Consider the following 23,432-nt stretch of genomic DNA (forward strand, 5'->3'; position numbering starts at 1 on the left):
CTACTTTGAATCAGTTTCAAAGAAAGGGTGTTAAAGGCAGAGCCAAGTCTACAAGCCATATCCAGCATATTAACTTTCTGAAACAGTTCTTTCTTTTGCAGGTCAGTCTTTTACACTATGATGTAATTTCTTCTCCTTTTGGCACACAAACTACAATTTCGTATAACTCTGTCATAATTCTCTAGGCACTGTGACATTACAGGGGTGTGTTGCTTGATGGAGAATTTGGATAAATTACCAGTCTCAGGGGAAAGATAGTTCCAAAAGTAGAAAACAGTCAAGAGATTAGACTCAGAGCAAGGAAATAAAAGGTCTGATATACTAGAGTCAGGACTTGGGATTTGATGAAATAGGAATTTATTACCTAAGTTTAATATCAAAATTATAATTTCATTCTATTATTTTTTTATGTCTACCACAATCAGTTTCATTGATATCACAGTTCACTGTTTTGGATTATATTTCTTTCCTAGGGTCATGAGGCTCATCACATGCCTGCCCATTTTGGTTCTCTGGGGAATAAATAGCGCTGAAAGCTGTCCTGATAATTGCAGGTGTACTCAGAAAAAAAGTCCTGAAAGATCTGAAGTCAACTGCCAAAAGAGAGGATTTTCTACATTCCCATCCAATCTCCCTATGGATACATGGGTTTTGAAAATGGGTAAGATATGTCTTTTATATCATGGAAAATTAATTATACATGTGTCTGATATAAATTAAATCAGACACATTCATTATTCATTCAAGTCTTTAATGTAGCCCATTATATGCCTCAAGGAGATGAATACAATATTTTGATAATGATCTATTTTGGTCTGGCACAAGTAAAATCTCAGGTTTTGTTTTTATTTGTTCCCAAGGGGAAAATCGATTGGAAGATATTCGTCCAAATATTCTTAGTGTGACTCCAAATATTGAGAGTGTAAACCTTGAACGCAATGTGATCAAATCAATCCATCCTCAAGCTTTTACTGGTGGGAAGAAATTGATGCTTCTGAACTTGTATGGAAATCAGATCAGCAAATTACCATCGAAAGGTTTCAAAGACCTCCTCAGTTTACGCTTCCTTCTTTTGGGACAGAATCAGATTGCCACTATCAAATCAGATATGTTCACTGGCATGAGAAACCTATCAGATCTTGACCTTCCTCTTAACTCTCTAACGGCACTCCCCCCCAGTGGTTTCAAACCATTAATTGCTCTCAAGGTACTGGACTTGGCTTTGAATAAGATTCAGAAAATATCCCGCAAAGCTTTTGTTGGCCTCCAAGAGCTACTCTTCCTGAACTTAGACAACAACAATCTGAAGAACATCCCTATTGGAACTTTCAAGCCATTGACTGGGCTAGAGATGCTAGTTCTGGATCATAATCATCTCACAACACTCACATCCTCCACATTTGAAGGCCTGTACAATCTGCAGGAGCTGTACCTCAGGAACAATGAGATAGACAAGCTGCCAGCAGATGTGTTTAGACACACACCAAAGCTCATGCAGGTGGCTCTGAGCAGGAACAAGATGCAAACTATTGATGGTAATATGCTAGCCAATCTGCAGGGTGAGTGTACGTCTTCAAAGTAGTCTACTGTACGCCATATTGAAGTTAACACCTGTCATTACTTCATGGGTTTGTAGGGGGACAAATTCTACACTAACTTCATGCTGATTTTTTTTATCAGGTCTGAAGGAAGTATATCTCCATGATAATCCTTGGATGTGTGACTGCAATATTAATTCTCTGGTACACTGGATAACTCAAGCAAAAGTTAACCAGTCGCCTTTAGAAAAATTACATTGTGTTGGCCCAGAGGAATTCCGTGAAAAACCACTCCACTCTTTGACATCTCAGAGCCTTCACTGTACAGTTTAGAGAACCTATGTGCTGTTTCATAGTTCACATACCCCTAAAAACAAATATAGAGGTGTATGATTTCATATTAATTACTTTGCTTTATCTGCTATTACTTCCTTTACAATGGGATGTTAAAATGTAATTTTGCTTAAAATGCTATCTTACAATGCTGTCTTCATGTATGTGTTTTTGTAAAACCAGCTTAAAATGAGTTTTATATATATATATATCTTGATCTCTGTATTGGCTTGCTAGTGACATTAGTGACATTTTATTGCTTGGTAGCACTGTGGAACATCTTGACACTTTCTTATCTAATTACTTTAAAATAATAACATGTATTATGGCCTTCTGACAGATTATGGAACTGTATGACTTGAAGGGAGTAAAGAAGGGGTTACAACCAACAGCATTCTTCCTATTGCTTTTTATGGTTTCACAGCATGTAAGGGGAAATATCGCATAGGATTGCCAGTACTGAATAAGCTTCCCTTATAACTGTCATTCCAGCTCTAAATTCCACAAAGGGGATGGGGTTACTGTGGCGGCTGGTGATTATGTGTTATAAAGAGAGTAAAACCTTTCTATTTGGTTCTAAAATAATATAGATGTTGTATAAGGCCTTTTCCATGAATATGACCTACAATAGCCTGTTATCAGAATCTAACTTTTGGACTAATTATTTAGATTCATCATTTAGAAATTCAACAGGCAAGACTAGCGAGTGACCTTATTCCTCAATTTTGTGGAAGCATGTTGAGTCCAATTGGTCTGGGTAACAGAAAAAGTAGCATGTAGTCATTAAAAACATGATGCATCAAAACATGTTGGATCATTTAATTTAATGGAGCTCTTAACTCCTGATTGGAATAAAAAAAACAATGTTTGCACTATCTTCAGTAACATTTATTGTAAATATAATGAAATATATAAACACTGTCGATAATAACATAGCATATACTGGAAGACCTGTTATTCTTTGTCTGAGAATAGACTGTTTAATAAAACAAACAATTATAAATATTAAGCAAAATTGTACTTTAAAATTTGTAGCAAACATTGTCCATAATTAAGCCATGGGTCTAACATGAAACTCCACAAAATACTGATAATCACAAAAAAGTCCCATGGCTCCACAGTACCACAGACTACAAATATTCAAAATGATTTTGCACAAAATAGTCATTGACAAAAGCCATTCACTCACACTCTTGTACTCCACACATGCATATAGGCTACTGTTGGACAGGGGTTAGGGTTAGTGCAACATTCATATTTCAAGTGGGACACATCTATGTCGTTTCATCGAGCTGCTCATTATCTCAACAATATGTCAGTATTACAGATGTCATGGCCAATGTGAATGTGTAGTTCTCTAAACACTGAGTATTTTTCTGTGAACAGCAGTGATAGCAGCATCAGAGACACATAGTTAGGCCTCTCTGATTTCTTTGTGTAAGTTATTCCTGGGACTATATCTATTTATGTTGTGCCAGGGACATTAAGTACCTCAGCCAGTCGTTGTAAAGTGTGAGCCTGTGATGATGACATTTATATATGCTTACTCGGAATTGAAATTAATAGCAGGAACGGGGGGAGCACATGTACAACCCCAACACAGAAAAAGTTGGGACATTGTGCAAAATGCAAATAAAAACAGAATGTGATAATCTATAGATCTAATATTAAGCTGCAAAAAGGACAAAGACAACATATCAAATGTTGAAAATGATGAATTTTACTATTTTGTAGAAAATACGTTCATTTTGAATTTGATGCCAGCAAATTTTGGGACAGGGGCATTCTTACTGTGCTGCTTCACCTCTTCATAACATTCTGTAAATGTTTGGGAATTGAGGAGACCAGTTGCTAGAGTTTTAAAAATGAAATGTTGTCCTATTCCTACCCGATATGGGGTTTTTGGGGGTGGGGTTGTCAGTGTTTGCACAGAATCATTGTTTGCATATTTACCATGTTTCATACACTTCTTGCAACACTGCATCTGCATTTCAGTCGGTGCTTTTACCTTACTGAAATAGTTACGCATGCCAGTTATGTATCCACCTGCTGCCTGCAGCCTTCCTTCAAAGACTATGTTCAGAGGATACAATTTGCTTATTGTGTATCAACACTCAATGTGATGTGTTAATCACAGCATTTCTTCTAACAATTTGACAAACTGTGGCTGCACAGTGTGCACCCGCTTCCTTATTTGGGTTTTGGGTTGCCAGGTTTTATGACAAAAGGGTTGAAATTGAAAGTAAGTTATTGTGTAGGCTATGTGTACGGTGTATTTCAAACACAGGCAACCATGGAAATGTCAGACTAACAGAAAAAATGAATTGTCTGGATGGCAGTATGTCAAAACCTCTGTACATCACTTAGATCATGTGCAAGATGCATGCCATTGACACTAATGCACCTTGACACCTATATGCTGGGATTTGAACTAAGCACTATAATAGGTTGGATAAGTTAGATAGTCCCTCTCCACTTTAGCCCAGAGGAGTACATACATGATTTCTACAAAGAATTGCAAATCTAGATTGGTCTAACCACGGACCGTTTTCCTCTTTACCTCAGTCAATTTTAAATGACCTCAGGTCCAGATAAGATGGAGGCATTTCTGTATCCTGTCTAAATACTTTTTATTAAAAAAATGTATTTTGCATGGCACAGTTTAAACTAGCATTTGTGAATTGAGTATCAAACCGTGCTCATTGACAATGATAATTGGACATTTTCCTGAGCAGGGAAAGGGGGTCTATGGGAGTCTATGGCAGCCCATAGAACTGTCTGGTAAAAAGTTGAGAAATGTGGCACACTGATTCGGAACAGTCCCATGATTCATCTCGCCAAGTTTCATGTCTGCACCTCAAGTGGTCTAGCGCCACCAATGTGTCAAATTTGGGCTTACATCCATGTACTTAATATTTGAACAGTATTCCAGATTTTGAGCATTGAGGTATATTTGGAATCCTTGGATGAAGCCGAGTTCAACATACCCCATGACGTCAATTTCCTCTGCCAAACAGGAAGTGAGCTCATATCTCAGCAACGCTTTGATGTATGCTGTCCAAACTTGGTATAGGGACTTGGAACCTGATTATGAGGACACCCTATGAAATTGGCATCATTTGGCCTCTATAGGGGGTGCTGCAATACAGTAAGTGAGCTCATATCTCAGCAACACTTTGATGTACAAAGTGATTGTGGTCAAGCACAAAGACAAAATTTGACATTGGTTTAATTTAATAATAATAATAATCTAAAGGTATAGCACCTTTCAACACAGAATGCAGCTCAAAGTGCTTTACATTTGAAACATGTAACACAATAATAGTCAGTCAGTCATTATCAATCACTTTTGAATGAACTGATATCTCAGCCATTCTTTATCAAATTGCCATGAAAGTTGCTGTGAGTGCTTGCTCATGCCATGGCAATGCCATTTGTGCTAGTGTTCAGCTAGGCCCCCACATTGCCGCTTGCGGCTATATTTAATTATATTGTTTCATCATTTGTCCACACAGGTTTACACAGAGTGATGAATACCTCTACATCTTTACTTGTAAGAGACTCTGCCTCTCTGTAATGCTCTTTTTTATACCCAATCATGGTGCCAGTTACCTTAATTAGTTGTGAAATATTCCTCCTATTGTTGTCTTTATCATTACACAACTTTTGAAAACATGTTGCTGGCATCAAATTCAAAATGAACATATACTTTCAATGAAATTTGTCATTTCAACATTTGATGTCATCTGTGTCCTTTTTATATATGGGTTTTTGAGATTTGCAGATTATAACATTCTGTTTTTATTTGCATTTTACAATATCCCAACTTTTTCTGTGTTGGGATTGCATTCCAAAACAGACTGCCACTTGTAAATGCACTTGTAACTAAAGGTCTGATATTTCCTATACCGATATCTGCCCATACCAATACCAAGCCTGTCTTTTTCTTATATCAACTAAGTTGTTTCAGCAATAATACAATTATCTGAATGCATTTGGAAAGCCTGCAATGGGTTTAGTTCAGCTTTACCAAGAAATTGTGTCTTAGGCACAATACCACATTCCTGGTGGTTTATTATTCCTGTGCAGTGCAGTGGCATGCAGGTGACAAAGAATACTATGAAAACAAATAATTATAAAACATCACTGAATCAACATCCAATAAAACAACTCCACTAAGTTTATTGATTGAGCTGACATAGGATTATTCAGTCTTGATTGAGCTGACAATACACCTCAAACTCTGCCCCTGTGGTTCCAACCAATACACAGGTAAATTCATTAGTTTACAGTTGCGCTCGTTGACTAAAAAGAGGAATAAAAATATTTTTTTGGAAATTGATCAAATGCCTCAATTAAAAGAACGAGGAAAAAAAACATTTAAGGACACCAATTATCTTTGTGAATGAATAATGTATCGTCAATAAATAAATAAATGTTCTTCTTATCTTTAAATGTTATTTTTATCTTTAAAGGCCAGTTATTTCATGGATCCAGGATACTATACATCCTGATAAAGTTCCCTTAGCCTTTGGAATTAAAATAGCCCCACGTCATCACATATCCTTCACCATACCTAGAGATTGGCATGGGGTACTTTCCATAAGATCATCTCTGAATGCAAATCAAACCAGCTATTAGGCTAACTCCTCATGACCCTAAGCCTGCCTGAGGGTAGGGTGTCAAAAATGATATGGCCAGGATGTGTAGGGTCCGCTCTGATGCTTGCTGCTCTTTTCTGCAGCCTACTGGAGTAAATGTCCACAAGGCTTGGGAGAGGGGCACCAATGATTCTCTGGGCTGTTTTAATCACCCGCTGCAGGTCTTTACACTGTAGCCTACAGCTGTATGCCAGCACACTCACCATTTGGTCACCTGTACAAATTTGTGAGGAGTTCCTGCGGGAGCCCGGTGCATCTTAGGGTTTGCAGGAGAGTCTCTGCTGAGCCTTTTTCCCTAGCTCCTGATGCGGTCATTATACTCACCATTACCAACCTGTCAAGCGGCGATGTGACGTCACAGGATCACCGTAACTATTTATACTCACACATGGTGGTCGCAACACTAGTTGCAGTATTCTCCTGAACAGAGGTGTCGCTGTTGTGAAAAGGCTATCGCTACCTACTTTACACCATAAAAGAAGAAATGTAAGTGTTCTCGGACAGCATTGGCGTCAATGACAGCAATGACTAGCCTCTGTGATGATACTTCGGTTGCTGCTCTTCACAGCTACACAACTGTGCGGCTAGGTGGCTCGCGCTGAGAGATGAGTTTGTGTAATTTCCTAAAGTGTAGTGTGCATGTCATGACACAACTGTCCCAGCGGTGATCGGTAGAAGATGATTTTTTATTCCTCTTTTTAGTCAACTTTAGCATGGGTGTGTAAACTTATGAGCACATCTGTATCAGTTATTCTCAGTATTTACATCTGGTAATAACAGGATATGTTGTGCAAAACTTTGTTTGATTGATGTGAAGACATTTTTGTTTTCTCAGCAGAAGCCACAAAATGGAAACAAAATAAAAAGAGATAATTGTGTGAAGAGTGTGATTTTGGCAAGTAGCTGCATAGTAAGTGGGATAATGCATTATTCTCTGGTCAGTATAGGAAAATAAATGTCTTCAGGACCCCATCAAAACCCCAAGATATAATTCTACTTACAACCAGACATGACATAGTGCTTCACTAATTAAGCACATATTTCCATCATGTTTAATTGTCTGTGAAAATACTTTGTAGGTGAACCTAGATATTTGTAAACTAAATTGACATCTAAACAAAATGTTTGCAAAAGTCAAAATAAGCACTACTCACTGCATTAGACTGGAATCATTTCACTATACTCTTCATTTAATTTTGAGTTAGCAAATGTAAATGTCATCACAGGCTCACACTTTATAATAACTTGCTGAGTTACTCCATGTTCCTGCTACATCCTAAATGTAGTCACTATAACTGTTACCCAAAGAGTTCAAAGCGGCCCAGCTATTGCTTTTCCGGTCACATAGTGTAACACATTTTGTTGACATGTGATGAATATGTTCATTCATTTAAAAACAAAATAGATAAATAAAATATATAAAGATTCCTGTTAATCAGTCAATCAACAAAAAGGGATGTTGTCCAGGAAGGATAGCATTTCCATTGCTTGTATAATACTTGAATTTCAGAAAACAATCCCTGATATCAAGTTCCTTTGGTGGTGTGTGATTTTCTGTTATGATGGGACCAGAGAGTAGATCATACTGTAAGAAAATAAGAGAAGATGGGCATCACCCACAGTGAAGTCTTCTGTCAGAGTCAAGAATGAAAATGCAATTGGTTTGTCTTGTACATGTCTGGTAAAAAGTTTGGAATCATGGACAATAACTACGTTCGAATGAAAATCAAATTTTTCTGAACATATTAGAAAGATATTTCTGATATTGATCATGTAAATGACTATTACAGCAATACAAAGTTAATTTTGAATGGATGATTTACAAAGGGGTTAAAGGCTTTGGTGCCAGTATAACTTAAACTTATTTTAGCATTTCACCATTTGGCCAACGTAACAATAATATTCTACTACTTGCTTGTATATGAGTAATGGCGACCTTACATTGTACGATTTTGGTCTGTTTTCACAGTCGGTGATTACATTTCCAAAATCGGACAGAAATCATGGCGCGTTCCCGTCAACTAGATCGTTAAGTGTAAGGTGCCAATCTTAGCGGTTTTAATTCAGTCGGAGTCAGTCTTTTTCTAGTTTTGCCGTTATGACAATATCAAACATGTTTGATATTGTAGCGTTGGTGGATGTACATGTTTAACGTTGAATGAGTGTCTCCCAGAATGCAGTGCGAGTGAATGCTAGAATGTGTAATGTCGGTTATAATAGTTGTAGTTACGTTTACCATGTTGTGTATTTGTTAGCGTGTTAGTCTCTTTGGTTGTAGCTCATGTGCTTATCCTCGTGTTGATGTGTGTGGTAAACCCTTATTGTGTGTAGCATGTGCGGCTGAGACTACCCCTGTGTTGCCCTATACTAGTATGTCTGGTTGTGTCTGAGTTTGCCTGTTCTAGTAAATGGCCGTCCTGGCCAAAGGTGAATCTGAGAGTGAGATCGCTACAATATTATCGCAAGTCTTTCTAGTCGTGGCTCATGCAAATAGTGACGTGAACTATAAAAACCAATAGTGACCCCTCTCCAACAACAAACAGGAAGGGGCAAAGTAAGCGACAGCTGTAGCCTATATGATTATTTGTTATTGTTATAATATTTGTAATTTCTTATACATACAAGTCGGCTCTTCCACGTGACAGAACAACTCTATATCGGTTAGGGATGTCACGCATGAAACAATGCTGTAGAAACACGAAAATACGACTTTGAGTTTAGTCTAGGCTATCATTTCAGTTCCTGTTTATCTATTGCACGATGGGTAATAATTTAAAGGAATCTAGTTGCAGTCTTGTAAATAGTGACCCTGCAAGATGACCCTAGTCATTGTAAAATCATAGTCTGTGACTTACAACTCTACTACTTGTCTTTAGATGTGAGAGGGTCTGAGACTGTAGTCTTTCAAAAATCTTTTCCAAATCTTTGCAAATCTTTCCAAAGTCTGTCAGTGTAAGGAGGGCTTAAGTCAGCGTTTCTCAAACTGTGGGTCGCGGAGACATGCCAGGTGGGGCGCGAACTGACGTAAAAAACAGGAGTTTTTTTTATTTTTTTTTTATCTGTAGCCTGGGCCCAGGTAGCACCCGATCGCGCGAATGGACGACTGTGTTATTCACAGGAAGTGCTTCGTCAAAGGCAGCTTAGTTAGTCCCGATCCTACATGAGATTTTGAACGTTGTTGTGAGAGTGGTGAATTTCATCAAAACCCGCCCTTAAAAAGCACGCCTATTCTCCTCGCGACTTTGCGAAGAGATGGTAGCTGACCAAAAGGCTGTACTGTTTCACAGCGAGGCAAGGTGGCTTTCCCCCGAGGTAAAGTGCTGTCGCTGGCGTGTTTGAGCTCCGAGTCAGCCTCTTCTTGGAGGAAGAGCTGATGTTTGAATCTGCAAGCACGCTCACTAATAAACATTTATTGACGAAGCTGGCCTATCTTAGCGATATATTTGATATATCTTAGCGATACATTTGAGTTAAATGTCCAGTTACAAGGCAAAGACAAGCACCTACCTCACCTAGCAAATAAGATTACTGCATTCACCAAAAAAACTTGAGTATGGGACAGGCGCCTCGATCGCGACAGTATTATGTCTTTGAGACAGTAGGCCTACATCACATCCCTGCAAAGTTTATTTCAAAAATATTTCCCAACCAGCAGTGCTCAGGATGACTGGATTATGGATCCATTTAATGCAGCATGTTGGTATTTCATTGAATATATTGTACAATGCTGTAAAGTCAAGTCAAGTCAGTTAAGTCAGTTTTATTTGTATAGCGCATTTAACATGCATAGAGTGCAACCCAAAGCGCTCCACATATAAGACATTGTCATTGACACATAGACTAACAAAGACAATAGACAATCGGATGGCGTAGTCGCCAGCCGCACCGACACCAAGACATACAAGACAGACAACAAACAAATTAAAAAATAAAATAAATAAAAATTAAAAATAAAATTAGTCCAATTCCCAACCGGCTGAAAATGTCCAAGGGCAATGGTGACTCGCGTGAAACTGCGCACAGCTGTCTCCACAACCGATGCAATGGCAACAAAGTTCTTTACACTCACTGGCAGTCAGGGGCGCCGGAACGAGTTTCAAAGTGCAGGGGCCAGATAACGACCCAAAAAAAAAAAATCGCCTGCTGTATTTTTGTCTTTCTTGCGCAAACAAAATGTGTGCGTTTGTAATAGCCTGCGTAATTCTGCTTCATAAAGTTGAACAAACACATGCGGTAATTTTACAGATAAATAGAAATAGCCTACTGTCATGCAGTTTATGGGGTAGGCCAACTTGGAGTTAATTTACACACGGGAGATTCTTTCTCTAGGCTACCAGTAGCTGAGCAGAGTTGGGTTACAACGGCGTCAGTAATCACATTACAGTTCCTACAGTGTGCGAGCAAAGATATTCAGAATTCTGGTGAGGGCGACACGAATAACTAAAACTCATCGGAGAAAGCTATTACCTTACTACTGAGCGGGAAACGGGAAGCGGGAAGTGCACAACTAACTAATGACTAGTCTGATGTCAATCACACCACAAATTGATTCCAAAAAAGCTAGGACTGTCACTGTTTTCAGTGGGAAGAAGAGCATCTAGCAGGCTATTAATGACAGAAGGAACGCAACTCGCAAGCGCACTTCACTCAAAGCAGTTCAATGTTTTGCAAGTTGTGTGCATGTCACCATTCAACTTTTATGAAGGAGTGTGTGCGAGCTGGGCAGCAACACTTCCATAAAGTAATTCGAACTTGCACAATTTTTAAAAGCACTAGGACGTGCCGTGTTCATTAACTTTTGAAGGCAGATTAGCTGTCTGTAAGAAATGCTTGGTAGGCCTACAGCGCAACTTGGTTTGGACTAAATTAATAAAATAATAAATATAAGGGAACGATATCTATAATGTCCATAGAAACATTTCAACAAAGTAGCCTAATGTAACTTGTTAATCCTCATAGAGAGTAAAGAAGTAATGCAATAGATTTTTTTTTTTTTACAGTAGCGAGTAATGTGTAGGCCTAATACATTACTTTTTTGAGTAATGACCCCAACACTGAGTAGCCACCTGCAGGCGCCAATGGCTACAGACGCTAATAATTTCAGATAGGACCACACACGCATTTGGCAGGGGTTCAGCCCTGCATGTAATTTCAAAAGTGGACAGACAAAGCCTATGCTATTTGAAGTTAAACAAAACATAGGGCCTACCGTATTTGAGTGCGGTTCATGACGCTGCTTATCAAAGTAGACGCAGCAGGTCTCTGTTACAATTGCAGCTGCTTCCGATTATGTTGAATATTTAGAAAGTAGCTTACGACTTATGACGGCATTTTTGAGCTTCTGGTGGTAACTTTCTAATTAACTAAAGCAAGACTTGAGTGATATCACACAAGGCGCACAGAAGTGAACTAAATGAAATAGGTAACATGCTTTATTTGAACATTGCAATACCCACCCAACAAACCCAGAGAAGGCTTAATAGATGTTTCAGATAGATGACAGCACCTTGTAACCGATTACAGTGGGCAGTGCTTTGACTTGGCCAGCTTCCCTCGCGGTCTGGGATCACGCGGCATCACGCGACTTTAATTTGTATTTTTCCAGTGACGCTGCAACGACGCTGCAACAACTGGCAGAGGTCTCAAGTGAGCAGGGTGTCTCGTAAAAAGAAATGGAGCTGGAAAACCCTACACAGACTTCACTACAGACTTTAGCAGACTGGTTTAGAAATAATTTAATAGCCAGAAATATGCCTGCCCTGCCCTAATAAAGAAATATTTCTTTAACGGCGAGTGAATCCCGTTTGCAGCCGTAGAAGAAATGCAGGACAAATTAAACATTCTGGTTTTCTCCGAGTGCAACGATGATAAGACAGACATCATTTGGACAAAATATAGAGCATATTAACCTCCGTTGCTCAGCCAAATGCCTTCCTGTTACGTCCTGTTATCACGGAGTTACAGGCGATAAACGATTTTTGATGGTCACAAGTTTACTTCATTAGCGTTTATTTTTTTGATTATTAAAGAGTGTTTTACATTTAAAGGCTTGACTTCGTGCTTATTCAGAAGAGCATTTAGTGCTCTCCCCAATCCCAGACGTTCACATTGCATGTTTGTTTGTAATGGATGCAACCGCGAGATACGCTTGTCATAGGCGCCGATACCGTGGGTGCTCCGTCTCTTGGGCACCCACTGAAAACATCGAGCACCCACGTGTGCCAGCTTACAGTCCCGGCTAAATTTACATTAATTTAAAATCAAACATTGCAGTTTATGTTAAATTCAGCATCTCTCATAATGTGATTGGATATGTTGCTGTCAATTCCCTACTCCATATACTAACCACCAATGAGAGCGTCTCTCGTATGAAAATTCCTGACACTTTCCACCTTAAGAATTAACGCAAGGCTTTGTCGGGTGTTTAAAATGTATATAGCCCTGAATATCATTTTAAAAGTAGTCTGACAAAGCTTATTGTTTTGTGACACAGCTAAACACTGATACCTCATAGAACGTCTATAACATAGCCTAGGTGGTCGCAACTCACAAAAGTAAAGCAGATAGAAAGAACTCACGCAAATCTAGCCTACAACGCGCAGACAGCTTCCTGCGCAGGGAAGAGCGCACTGTGCTTTATGATTTTTGGCTTCTGATGGTATCTTGCTAATTCACTGAACTGCATTAGGTGACACAAATGGTATTGCCTTTATCTTATAACTCCTTGTCTGAGCGACTACCAGGCCTATGGTTTTTAAAAGTCAGATGTTCCCTGACAAAGACATTCGAAAATTAAGAATGTTTATTGAAAACTTGAAAAATACACTAATTTTTGCAAACTCCCTTCATTCAACCCTTGAAGACATCGCGGTCTGGTGCGCTATGTAGATCATTTCTCGTACCATTTAGTTTCTCAGAATGTAGGTATACTAGGCCTATAATAACGTCATCACCAAATACATCTATTATTTTTAGTTGATCAACCACAAAGAGTAGCATAGGCCTATTGTGCACAGTGCACTGACGACTGTAGCAGCCCAAGGTAACCAGTTGTTGTAGATGAGAGGCAACCCCTTGTTTCAGATAGCCTGGACAACATGTTACCTGGGTGTTGCCTACGTTATTACAGTGCATGAAAATGCACTGTACTGTTCTTCCTAGGCAACTTCTTCTTCTTATTACAGTGCATGAAAATGCACTGTACTGTTCTTCCTAGGCTTCTTATTACAGTGCATGAAAATGCACTGTACTGTTATTCCAAGGCTTTTTTACAGTGCATGGAAATGCACTGTACTGTTCTTCCTAGGCTTCTTCCTCTTATTATTCTTCTTCTAACGCACTTAATGCAGCTTCAACCGTTTAACGTAGAAACTTCATTCAAACTATGTTACGTAGGTCTTACTTAGGACATGGGGGCTTTGTATTTTTCATCTTTGTAACTTTTATACTTTTTAAACTATTAATTAAAAACTACTCAAAATTTCCCCATTGACTTAACATTGGGCCTTTATGACATCACAGCAATTAGAATCCTATGGCAGGTGTTCAGGCCACCTGGATCAACTGCCAGTCTCAGGCTTTAAGCTTACAAACTGGCCCTATTAAGACTACACATCCTGTTCAACTGCTTCCTCTGTCAAAAACTGTTTCAAAATAAAAGTCCTCACTACAATATTTCACTGTTAAACAATTTAACCCTTTAAACAATATGGATTTAACTGTTCAGCCATTGTAACTGTTACTTGTCATCAACTATGACTCCTACCCACTGTAGCTAGTTAGCATGGTTAGCATGATAACATTGCTAACATTGTTAGCATTTTTAACAAAACGGCTAAAAATGATTAGCTAAGTTAGCTAAGTAACATGGTTGGCATAGTTAGCATGTTAGTTAGCATTTTTAGCAAAACTGCTAAAAATGATTAGTTAAGTTAGCTAAGTAACATGGTTAGCATAGTTAGCATGCTAGTTAGCATTTTTAGCAAAACTGCTAAAAATGATTAGCTAAGTTAGCTAAGTCACATGGTTAGCATGCTAGTTAGCATTTTTAGCAAAAGTTAAGTAAGTAACATGGTTAGCATAGTTAGCATAACTGCTAAAAATGATTAGCTAAGTTAACTAAGTCATATGGTTAGCATAGTTAGCATTTTAACATTGTTAACATGCTAATTAGCATAGTAACTTGGTTAACATTATTATCTTTGTTAACATAGTTAGCATAACTACTAACAAACATTAGAGCCATTCCAAGTGTCAGTTATCATCAACTATCTACCTAAATAATTTTACCATTTAAACTATCCACTTATTTAACTGTTCAGTCATTCCAACTATATTAAACCTCATCTACCTAGCAACCAGTAGTTTGTTTTTACTCTGTATGATATTTTACATATTTTTTGCATTTTCATGCACTGTATTTCCTTCAGGAAATGCTTTTCTAGTTAATTAATGGTAGCCTACAATAGTTAATTAATTCGCGTAACATACTAGTTGGCTCAAAGAGTAGGGAATCAGGATGGAGAGAGTCACGCGTGTGTTGCTTTTGCAGGATCGAATCCAGTTTAATGCTAGTTTTCAAAACATATATTTTTTTACACGTCTTTTGTCCGAGTGGCTGTAATGTAGTCGAGTGCTCATGGCGTATGAAAAGCGACTTCAAACCGCCTAAAACAACTTGTTTGTGAATGTCTGACAACTGCTGCAGCGCATACACGCGCAAGGAAACCAGTAGGTGGAGAAACCAGAAGGCACACAACACCGAAGAGCACGATTCATTGGCGCTTGCATGTTCGGCCGTATGTCTACGAGCGCACCTGCCTACAATCAGGCTACTCAGCTAGAGAAATAATTCCCCTGTTTGTATGTTCACTCCAAGTTGGCCTACCATAACTTACCAACTCTGCACTGTAGACCCTAAACTGGCTATTTATATTTTTCTGTGAAATAAGCAAATGTATTTGTTCAACTTTATGAAGCAGAATGCACTAGGCTACTTGGAACGTAACACATTTGACAAAGGACAGATGTATGTTGCTAGTGACAAAATATTAACTTTCAGTGTTTTACGATGTCTTTGTCATGGGGAAGTGTTTTCCCCCATGCATTTATTCTAGGCTAATGTCAGTGACTGCCGCGAGAGAGCTGGTTCTTTGTTTCGCTCATTTCAGTGACTGACGCCGAGAGAAGGGGTCTGTGTTGTGTTATAGTTGCATTGGGTTCGCGTTAATTTATTTTCATTGGGCATGCCCTGCCGTAACGTCCACAGCTCTTCAGTTCCGACAAAGCCGAAATTACTCCTTTTGAAACAATAAGTGCCGCTTGACAGGGGGGGATCCCAAGCAGCTTTCAGCCATAGGCTAAGGTTACTTTGAGAACATTTCCTAATTCACCCAACACTAATATTCAAAATGTTGAAAACTATTTCGGCATAGCCTATAAGCAGTTTAATTAAATGTAATGTTAGTTGTAAACAAACGGGCTACTTGGTGAGGCTTGGCCTCACAGATGCGCTCGTGCCTTAGCCTAGGCTAGTCCTATTAACTGACCACCCGATTCACGTTGGCTGGGGGACAGGGGGGGGAATCAGACATTTGTGCCCAGTTAATCCGGCCCTGCCCCAGCGTCGGCGTCAAGGGCGGGCCATAGGGGGCCAGGCCCGTCCAAACAGGCCAGTATGCCCCCCCAACTGAGTTCTCTCCCTCACATAAAAAAATCTAAATATTATTATGCATGATTGAAATTAAATCCATATTGAACACTGATGTTGAACACTTAGCCTACTCAAAATGAAACATGACATGTGTCAACTATGCTACTGTTGGTGATGCAAACTGCGCGATGAAAAGAGATTCTGCACACTTGGACACCGTTGCAATGAGTGCCACCGATATATTTACCACGACTCCCGCCAAATGAGCATAAATCTCGATCAGTAGGGTTTTTAGACACTGCTGCATAAGAAATCCAGTAAAAGGTCGTATGGTTTTTCGTATGACCGCAGGATGACCCAAGCTGAATGCATGATCTGTTAATCTAAATTGCAGAAACCATAAAGGGCCAAACTGACATGTCGCATTTCCTATATTTTCCGATATTGTCCAGTGCTAATGATAAACTCGAGCAACGGAGATAGTGCTTTGGATGATGTAGGCTAGGCCTACTTTAAGAATCGCCCTTTAGTGAGCGCAACACAGCACGGGTCTTGCTTTATCCAAAGGGAGACATTTTTGGAAGCAGAAATTTTTGGAAGCAGACAAAAAGCCTATCATGGACCTGGGCCCAGTTCCCCGAAAGCATCTTAAGCCTAAGAGCGTCGTAAAGTCCCTCTTACGAACGTCTTAAGATTTGCCGACTGTTTCCCGAAACCATCGTAGCTTAAGAGCGTCGTGAAAACACTCGTAGATCTACGAGTGCTCCAGAGTTCTCGTTACCGGCTAAGAGCGTCTTAACAGTATTTCTCACTGAGGTCACCAACAGGACATACAGAGGAATTACAACTTAGAATACATAATCCAACTTACATTCCCATTCTTTATTGTGTTTACCTGTGATGAATTAGATTTTAGCGTGCAAAATAGGATAGCCTACATTTAATGGTCATAATAATGTGATGAAAAGCGGACAAAAATGCAATCAAGTTATGAAACGAGACGTTGCCATTATCTTTGCTAAGTGAGGGCTATATTTTACTAGGCCTATAAGGGTACAAGCAGAGAAAGGAACATGTGGTTTAGTCTGTAGGCCTACTGCATCAAAATCTAAGCCTACACATTTCCTCACTTTCTTACTCGACTTCTTTCTTATCTTCAAACGTGTTCTTAAGTGACACAGCGAAAAAGCATTGCATGGTGCAACAATCTAATCTTAAATAATTACAATTATTTATGTCTGTGTGTGGTATATAACCTACTTGGGATGCTTACATGCAGATATCAAAGTGTTTCTATTTTCGTATTGATGTGAATTAATGTGTAGCCTAGATCCGAAGCTTAAACGGTAGGCCTATAGCTGTGACGTGCAGTCACCTGACATCACCATCAAATCAGAGGATATTTCAGAACTATTAACGTGGACAGCTCCCCTTAAGAGCATCTTAAGAGCAGTGCATTTGGCGTTCCACGCCACGAGCATGTTAGGAAACAGTCAGAAAAACCAAACGAACGATCGTAAGATGAATCGTAGAAAACCCTCTTAAGAGCGTGTCTCCGTCGTTATCGGGAAACTGGGCCCTGGCTGGGAAATGCGACAGTGGAGTCGGCATTCGTAGGCTATAGCCTGTCGCTGCAAGTACTTCTCCAAACTCAAAAACAGTAGACTTAAAAGTGGCAATAAAAGTGGACTGTCAGAGCAGCACAAAATACTAAAAGTCATGCCGAGTGTCCTCTTTGCTCTTAAACTTCCATCACAGTTGGTGCATTTACCACTTCGTAAATGTGTTAGAATTTGTTCTGTAGGCTACTTTAAAGAACATTTTGAGGGATCACATAGCCTATGTGCAATGTTGTGATATTATCAATATGTGTAATTTGCTTTTGAGCAGGATCTTACAAGAACATTTCGAAATGGATGGAAATGGAATGGAAAGACACAGTGAAGCCTATAGCCTAGGCGTGTTAGTGGTGAGTCTGTTATAGCCTATTTACTTGTATTGTAGCCTATGCAACGCTATTCTATTAAAATTCTATTATTCTAAACGTTGTGTGCTAGTTTATTCAACGGCTATGACCGCTATGTTCTTGCACTATTTCCCCCCTTGATCATATTGATTCAGTTATCCAAAAGGCTCGAAGGATGCTCTTTATTATATGGCAAAATAACGAATAAAAGTGAGGTGAGGTGCCCCCCCGTCAGTGCTCATAGCTCCCCCACCAGTTGCTCTCTGGCGCCGACGCTGCCCTGCCCCCAACAAATCACACCTTCCCACCAGCTGTGACAGCTTAAAAGAAGTCGAGATGACTCCTAACTCACAGACCTATTCACAAACCGGTTTTGTGGCATTTCGCCTGTTTTGAAATCCTATGCGGCTACAGGAGCTTGCAATCGTGAGGAAGCAATTTTGCATTGTAGGTATAACTATCATGCAATAACGCCACCAACAACAACCAAAACTAGGCTACTCATTGTCAACATGTAAATTAAATGTAACATTATTGTGAATCAAATTAAAATGTTCTATTTTGCAAACGTAGGCATAGGCATGCATAGTAACAGATTAGGCTAATTTAATAATTTTACAAAGATACTACATCAATCCATATGTTTCATTAGGCTACTAGGCTATTTGTTTTGCCTTACTCTTGATTCATTTAGGCTAGGCCTTTTTATTCAGTTATTTATCATCTTCCGTCCTTGTGTAGCGCACGCATTCTCAGACCTGTCACCTGCCACTCATCGTAAGGGAGGTATTTGGAATCATTCCCGCGTTACAATCATCAGCCAGTCAAGGTGGTCACTTCAGTCAAGCTCGTGCATTAGTAATAACGTCATCCATAGCAACGAAGACTCACTCACTCTTAGTCAAAGATTCTAGAGCGCTCAGCTCCAGAATCTGTTCAGGAGTTGTCATTTTTCCATACTAAGAGTAGCCTAGGCTAGGTCTGAAAGGCTTTGTGAATAACTTAATAAGAGGAACTCCTAGCTAAAATCTTTTATTGCTATTTAGGAGTAGCCTACTCCTAGTGGTAAGATAAAAGGCTTTGTGAATATGGCCCCTGGTGTCTAACCCAATGTTGACCACATCACACATTTCTCTAGATTTTGCAACGACATTACATGACACAATGCCATAAAATGCCAGTTTTTAGGACACAGAATAATGTTTGTAATGATGCAAGGAAGTTTATTGTCACATGCATATAGTTACTGGAAGTAAGAAATGCAGTGAAATTATGTCTGGTGTCAGCCTATTTGTGCATTAATGGGGGTGGGGGTGGCAAGGGCTGCATAAAAAAGCTGGGGAGGATTGGGATTGGGTGGGGGGCACCAACAAGGAGCACCCAAGAGCAACAGAGGCAAGGAAAAACTCCCTTACCAAGGAAGATACCAGTTAGGCCTACGCTCAACAGTAACATAAGTGTAATGAGCTATTCATTGTCGAGGGTGCATGGTGAAGTGAAATTCTTACTTTGGAAAACAAACATTTGCCGATATCATTGGATAGGGGATAGGCCTAGGCCTACTTGTTTATTTTTTACGTAGCCTACAATGGCCAGTTCAGACAAAGCCGAAATTACTCATTTTGAAACATTTGTATGGTTATATTGCTTGACTTAAATCCCAGAGTAGTGTTAATTTCGTCAGACGAGACGAGAGGAAATATGTTCGTCAACAATTTTTTTTTTCATGACTAAGACGAGACGATGACGAGACGGCAGTAATGTCCTGAAACACTGACTAAGACTATCTTAAGATGCATTATTTTTGACGAAAAAAGACGAGACTAAAATGTTTTGCATGAAATAAAAACTAAGATAAAATCTCTCTTCATTTTCATCTACAAAATGAGAAGACAGAATATCTAGCTGTTACGTTTTCAAAATATTCCGAATGAGTTCATACGCAACAGCTTTCCTGTAGGCTAGTCTACGTGCTGTTGCTGCAACCCTGTGGCTGCAACACGAAACTACATGGAACAAGAACACTGGAGATTTCTGCCAGAGTTAGCAAGCTAACCATCTAAGCTTTATGCCACAATGCTACATACCCAGAAGTTGAAGCTTCTCTCATACAAATTAACATCCCCCAGAATGTCCATACGAAAATGTTCATCATGTAATGTCAACTATTTAACTAGTTAGACTGATGATGCAAAGTTTGCTAGCAAGTAAGCTAATATGGAAAGTTCGCTAGCAAGTTAGCTATGGCTAAGATGGAGAGTCTGTTTGGGGAATGTGTTGTGTTTATACAAGATATCGCCATCTAGCGGTGAGGGAGTAAAACATTAATACTTTGGCCTATGACAGTGTTTCTCAAACCTTTTCAGTTTCAGGACCACTTAACTAACCCTATCTAAAAAAAAAAAAGATACAGTTTACTTCAACTTCAACAGTAGCCTATAATTAGTCTACACAATAGGCCTACTGAACCACCTTGCTTATTGTCTTTGCACTTTGCTTATTGTGTGGATTCATACTGTATGATTTAAACTGGCATATCTTAGTTGTAGAACTGTTTTTACATACAAGTTGGTTCAATATTGCAAACAACTCATCTATATTATATTTTACCACATCTGCTCGCGGACTACTTGGGATACCTTGCGGACCACCAGTGATCCCCGACCACACTTTGAGAAACACTGGTCTACTTAATATGACAGTGGTCCAGTCAAATCTTTACTGTCTATGGTCAAATCCCAGCCGAGCTATAACTGTAGCTCGACTTACCTGTGCATGTAAACATACTGACTGACAAAAAATCAGAATGAGTAATTATAACAGACGAGTAGCCCTGTGGACACACAATATTGTTGGAAAATTGAGATGTGTGAAACACTATTTGACTCAAATGGTAATCAGAAATAATTTGTTATAAAAAAGAGACTAAAATGTGTTGACTAAAACTGACTAAGACTAAGATACCTTTAGTTTTCTTTTGACTAAAACTAGACTAAAATGACGAGACTTTTAGTCAACTAAAACTTGACTAACAAAAATGATATTTGAATGACTAAATATTACAAAGACTAAAAAGGACATTTCGTCACAAGACTAAGACTAAGACTAAATTAAAAATAGGTGACAAAATTAACACTATCCCAGAGAGTAGGCTACCGCACCCCACAGTGATGGGCCTAGCTAGCGGTCTTACGCGTTCAGTGTGGGGTAGGCTATAAACAAGCTGAGAATTTAGCGGTGTCACGTCTGCCTGTCACAGACGTGGGGAGCTGAAGCTTGGGATACAGTTACAGTATTTTATTTTACTTCTTATGGAATATTTTTTTTTTTCACTTTTATAAAGGCTTTGTTTGAATGCTGTTGGAACAAATAGTAGTTGATTTTGAGGCAACTTTCTGTTGCAATATTCTGTGTGTTCTGGACTGCAGGTAAGTTAAGCCAGTGGTTCTCAAACTTTTTCTTTCATTCCTTACTTTGATCAAGGGGGCATTGACTGATGATAGTGAAGATAACATGTTATCCCGAAGCCTTTGCAAATCAGCATCTCCGACGGTAGTTTACCCTATTAAAAATATAAGTTTTCGATGTCCCAAACGAAGAGCCACACTTTATTGTTTTAACAATCTCTATGCTACTCACCAAAATGTAGGCATGGGAACATGATAAAGTATCCAACTGTCGCGTGTTAAATTATTGTGATTACGAGCCAGTGGTTTTCAAACATTATGCGTGACTCGGACATCTAACGAAATGCAACAGACTCATATCATCTTTGCGCGTCTGCAGAAGTTAGCCAAATATGAATGTAGCCTAATTCTAAGCATATAAAGCAGATGTATTTGTTTATTGTACAGAAAAATAAAAATGACATGTCAAGCAGTCAATTGACTACATTTTGTTATTGAATTAAAGGGATGGGATTACTCTCGGCAACAATTATGTTTAATGGTAGATCCTGCTTTTTCAGAAGGGGCGGCAGGCAGAGCGATGTACAGTGGCAGAGCGACGCACAGTGGCTGAAAGTGGTACTAAAGCTTCCCGCAGCTTCACGCCTCGTAATGCGCGAATGAAGCGGTCATTTGAAAGCGATGCCCACTGTAATAGCCCAATTCTCAGTTGTGCAATAAAAGCAGTATCATCATAACAGTATTATCATATCATTGATAATCGTTCACATTTTACTATACGCTAATGACAACCACTGCCCCTCAGCTGGAGTTACAGAGGAGTCTCCAAAGTACAGGGAGACAGAATGACTTGAGTATGAATATCACACTTTTTGAAAAGGGGGAAAAAAGATGAAGACAATGAGTAAAGGGCGAGGCTATGAGGAATTGTGTCTTGTTGCTGTAAAGGAGAACGCGAGAATGACTGCCGCTGACCCACGTAGGCTCACAAGTAAGAAGCATAAATCACCCTTAAACTGCATTAAGATGTCCACACGAAATGCAGCCTCCTTTTTGTCAGCAGAAGTTCGCATCAGCAAATGTGGTTTTGGGAAACGGGGACACAGAAAATAAAAATAAATAGGTTAACCTGGTCTATTTGAACATTGCTGGTAATCTTAAGTGATATCATACAAACCTTGCGAGGGCTTGGTAGCTTAGGCTACAGATTTCGGGTATATCACGTTGCACATGATATTAATTTAATCTCATGTCCCGCAATAGGCTAAATGTGGTTATCCAACAGATTCATAACTTCAATAATTTCTCACAATTAATATAGGCTAATGACAACCACTGCCTCTGGAAAATAAACAAACAGTAGGCCTAGGCCGCAGATACATTAAAAGCACAATTTGAAGCCATCCCGAGGTGACAGCTGGAGCTGTAGAGTTGGAGTCTCCGATGCACAGGAGGACATTACGCTTAACTCAGGAACTTTACAATACAATCGATCATACCAGACCAGAATAAATGTTATTGGATTTGGCTACATTTCAAATCCATCCCTCCACACATGTTGCATTGATTGAGAATGAACGTCTCAAAGTGGAGCGCTGTCTGCTCCCTGGGGGTGTTGCCTGGACGCTCTGCTGGCGTTTTGCTCATCGGTTTTGACCCATGGGCAAAAAGTTTAAGGTTTTGTCAACAGTGACGCTGCACAAATAGCTTTAGGCTATATTAGATGCGGGCTACTGCCGCTATAATGGTTCACACCTCTCTCCGTTTTTTGCGCTGAGGTTTTTTTTTTTTTTTTCCGTGGATGATTTTGTTTATTAAAAGATATTTTGAGCCAAAAGTGAGGCCCCTGGCCACTGTGCTTCCGGCGCCTATGCT

At 39.3% G+C, this 23,432-nt stretch overlaps 2 protein-coding genes across 2 annotated transcripts in view; one reads left to right on the forward strand and one right to left on the reverse strand.

The window, feature by feature from the left end:
* Positions 1-276: 276 nt before the first annotated feature.
* On the forward strand, positions 277-2,260 carry si:dkey-1j5.4 (leucine-rich repeat-containing protein 15). Its single transcript, XM_048250690.1, has 4 exons — positions 277-311; positions 474-661; positions 861-1,559; positions 1,681-2,260. The coding sequence occupies exons 2-4, from the start codon at positions 478-480 to the stop codon at positions 1,869-1,871; spliced, it is 1,074 nt and encodes a 357-aa protein (XP_048106647.1). The 5' UTR covers positions 277-311; positions 474-477; the 3' UTR covers positions 1,872-2,260.
* Positions 2,261-7,437: 5,177 nt separating this feature from the next.
* The window catches only part of cnih3 (cornichon family AMPA receptor auxiliary protein 3), a 145,237-nt gene continuing 129,242 nt past the window's right edge, over positions 7,438-23,432 (reverse strand). The window contains exon 6 of the mRNA XM_048251299.1: positions 7,438-8,117. Within this exon, the coding sequence (XP_048107256.1) occupies positions 8,090-8,117 (28 nt within the window). The 3' untranslated portion in view covers positions 7,438-8,089. The remainder of the gene's footprint in view (positions 8,118-23,432) is intronic.

The sequence above is a fragment of the Alosa alosa genome, chromosome 8, assembly GCF_017589495.1.
Source record: "Alosa alosa isolate M-15738 ecotype Scorff River chromosome 8, AALO_Geno_1.1, whole genome shotgun sequence".
Classification (NCBI taxonomy): Eukaryota; Metazoa; Chordata; class Actinopteri; order Clupeiformes; family Clupeidae; genus Alosa; species Alosa alosa.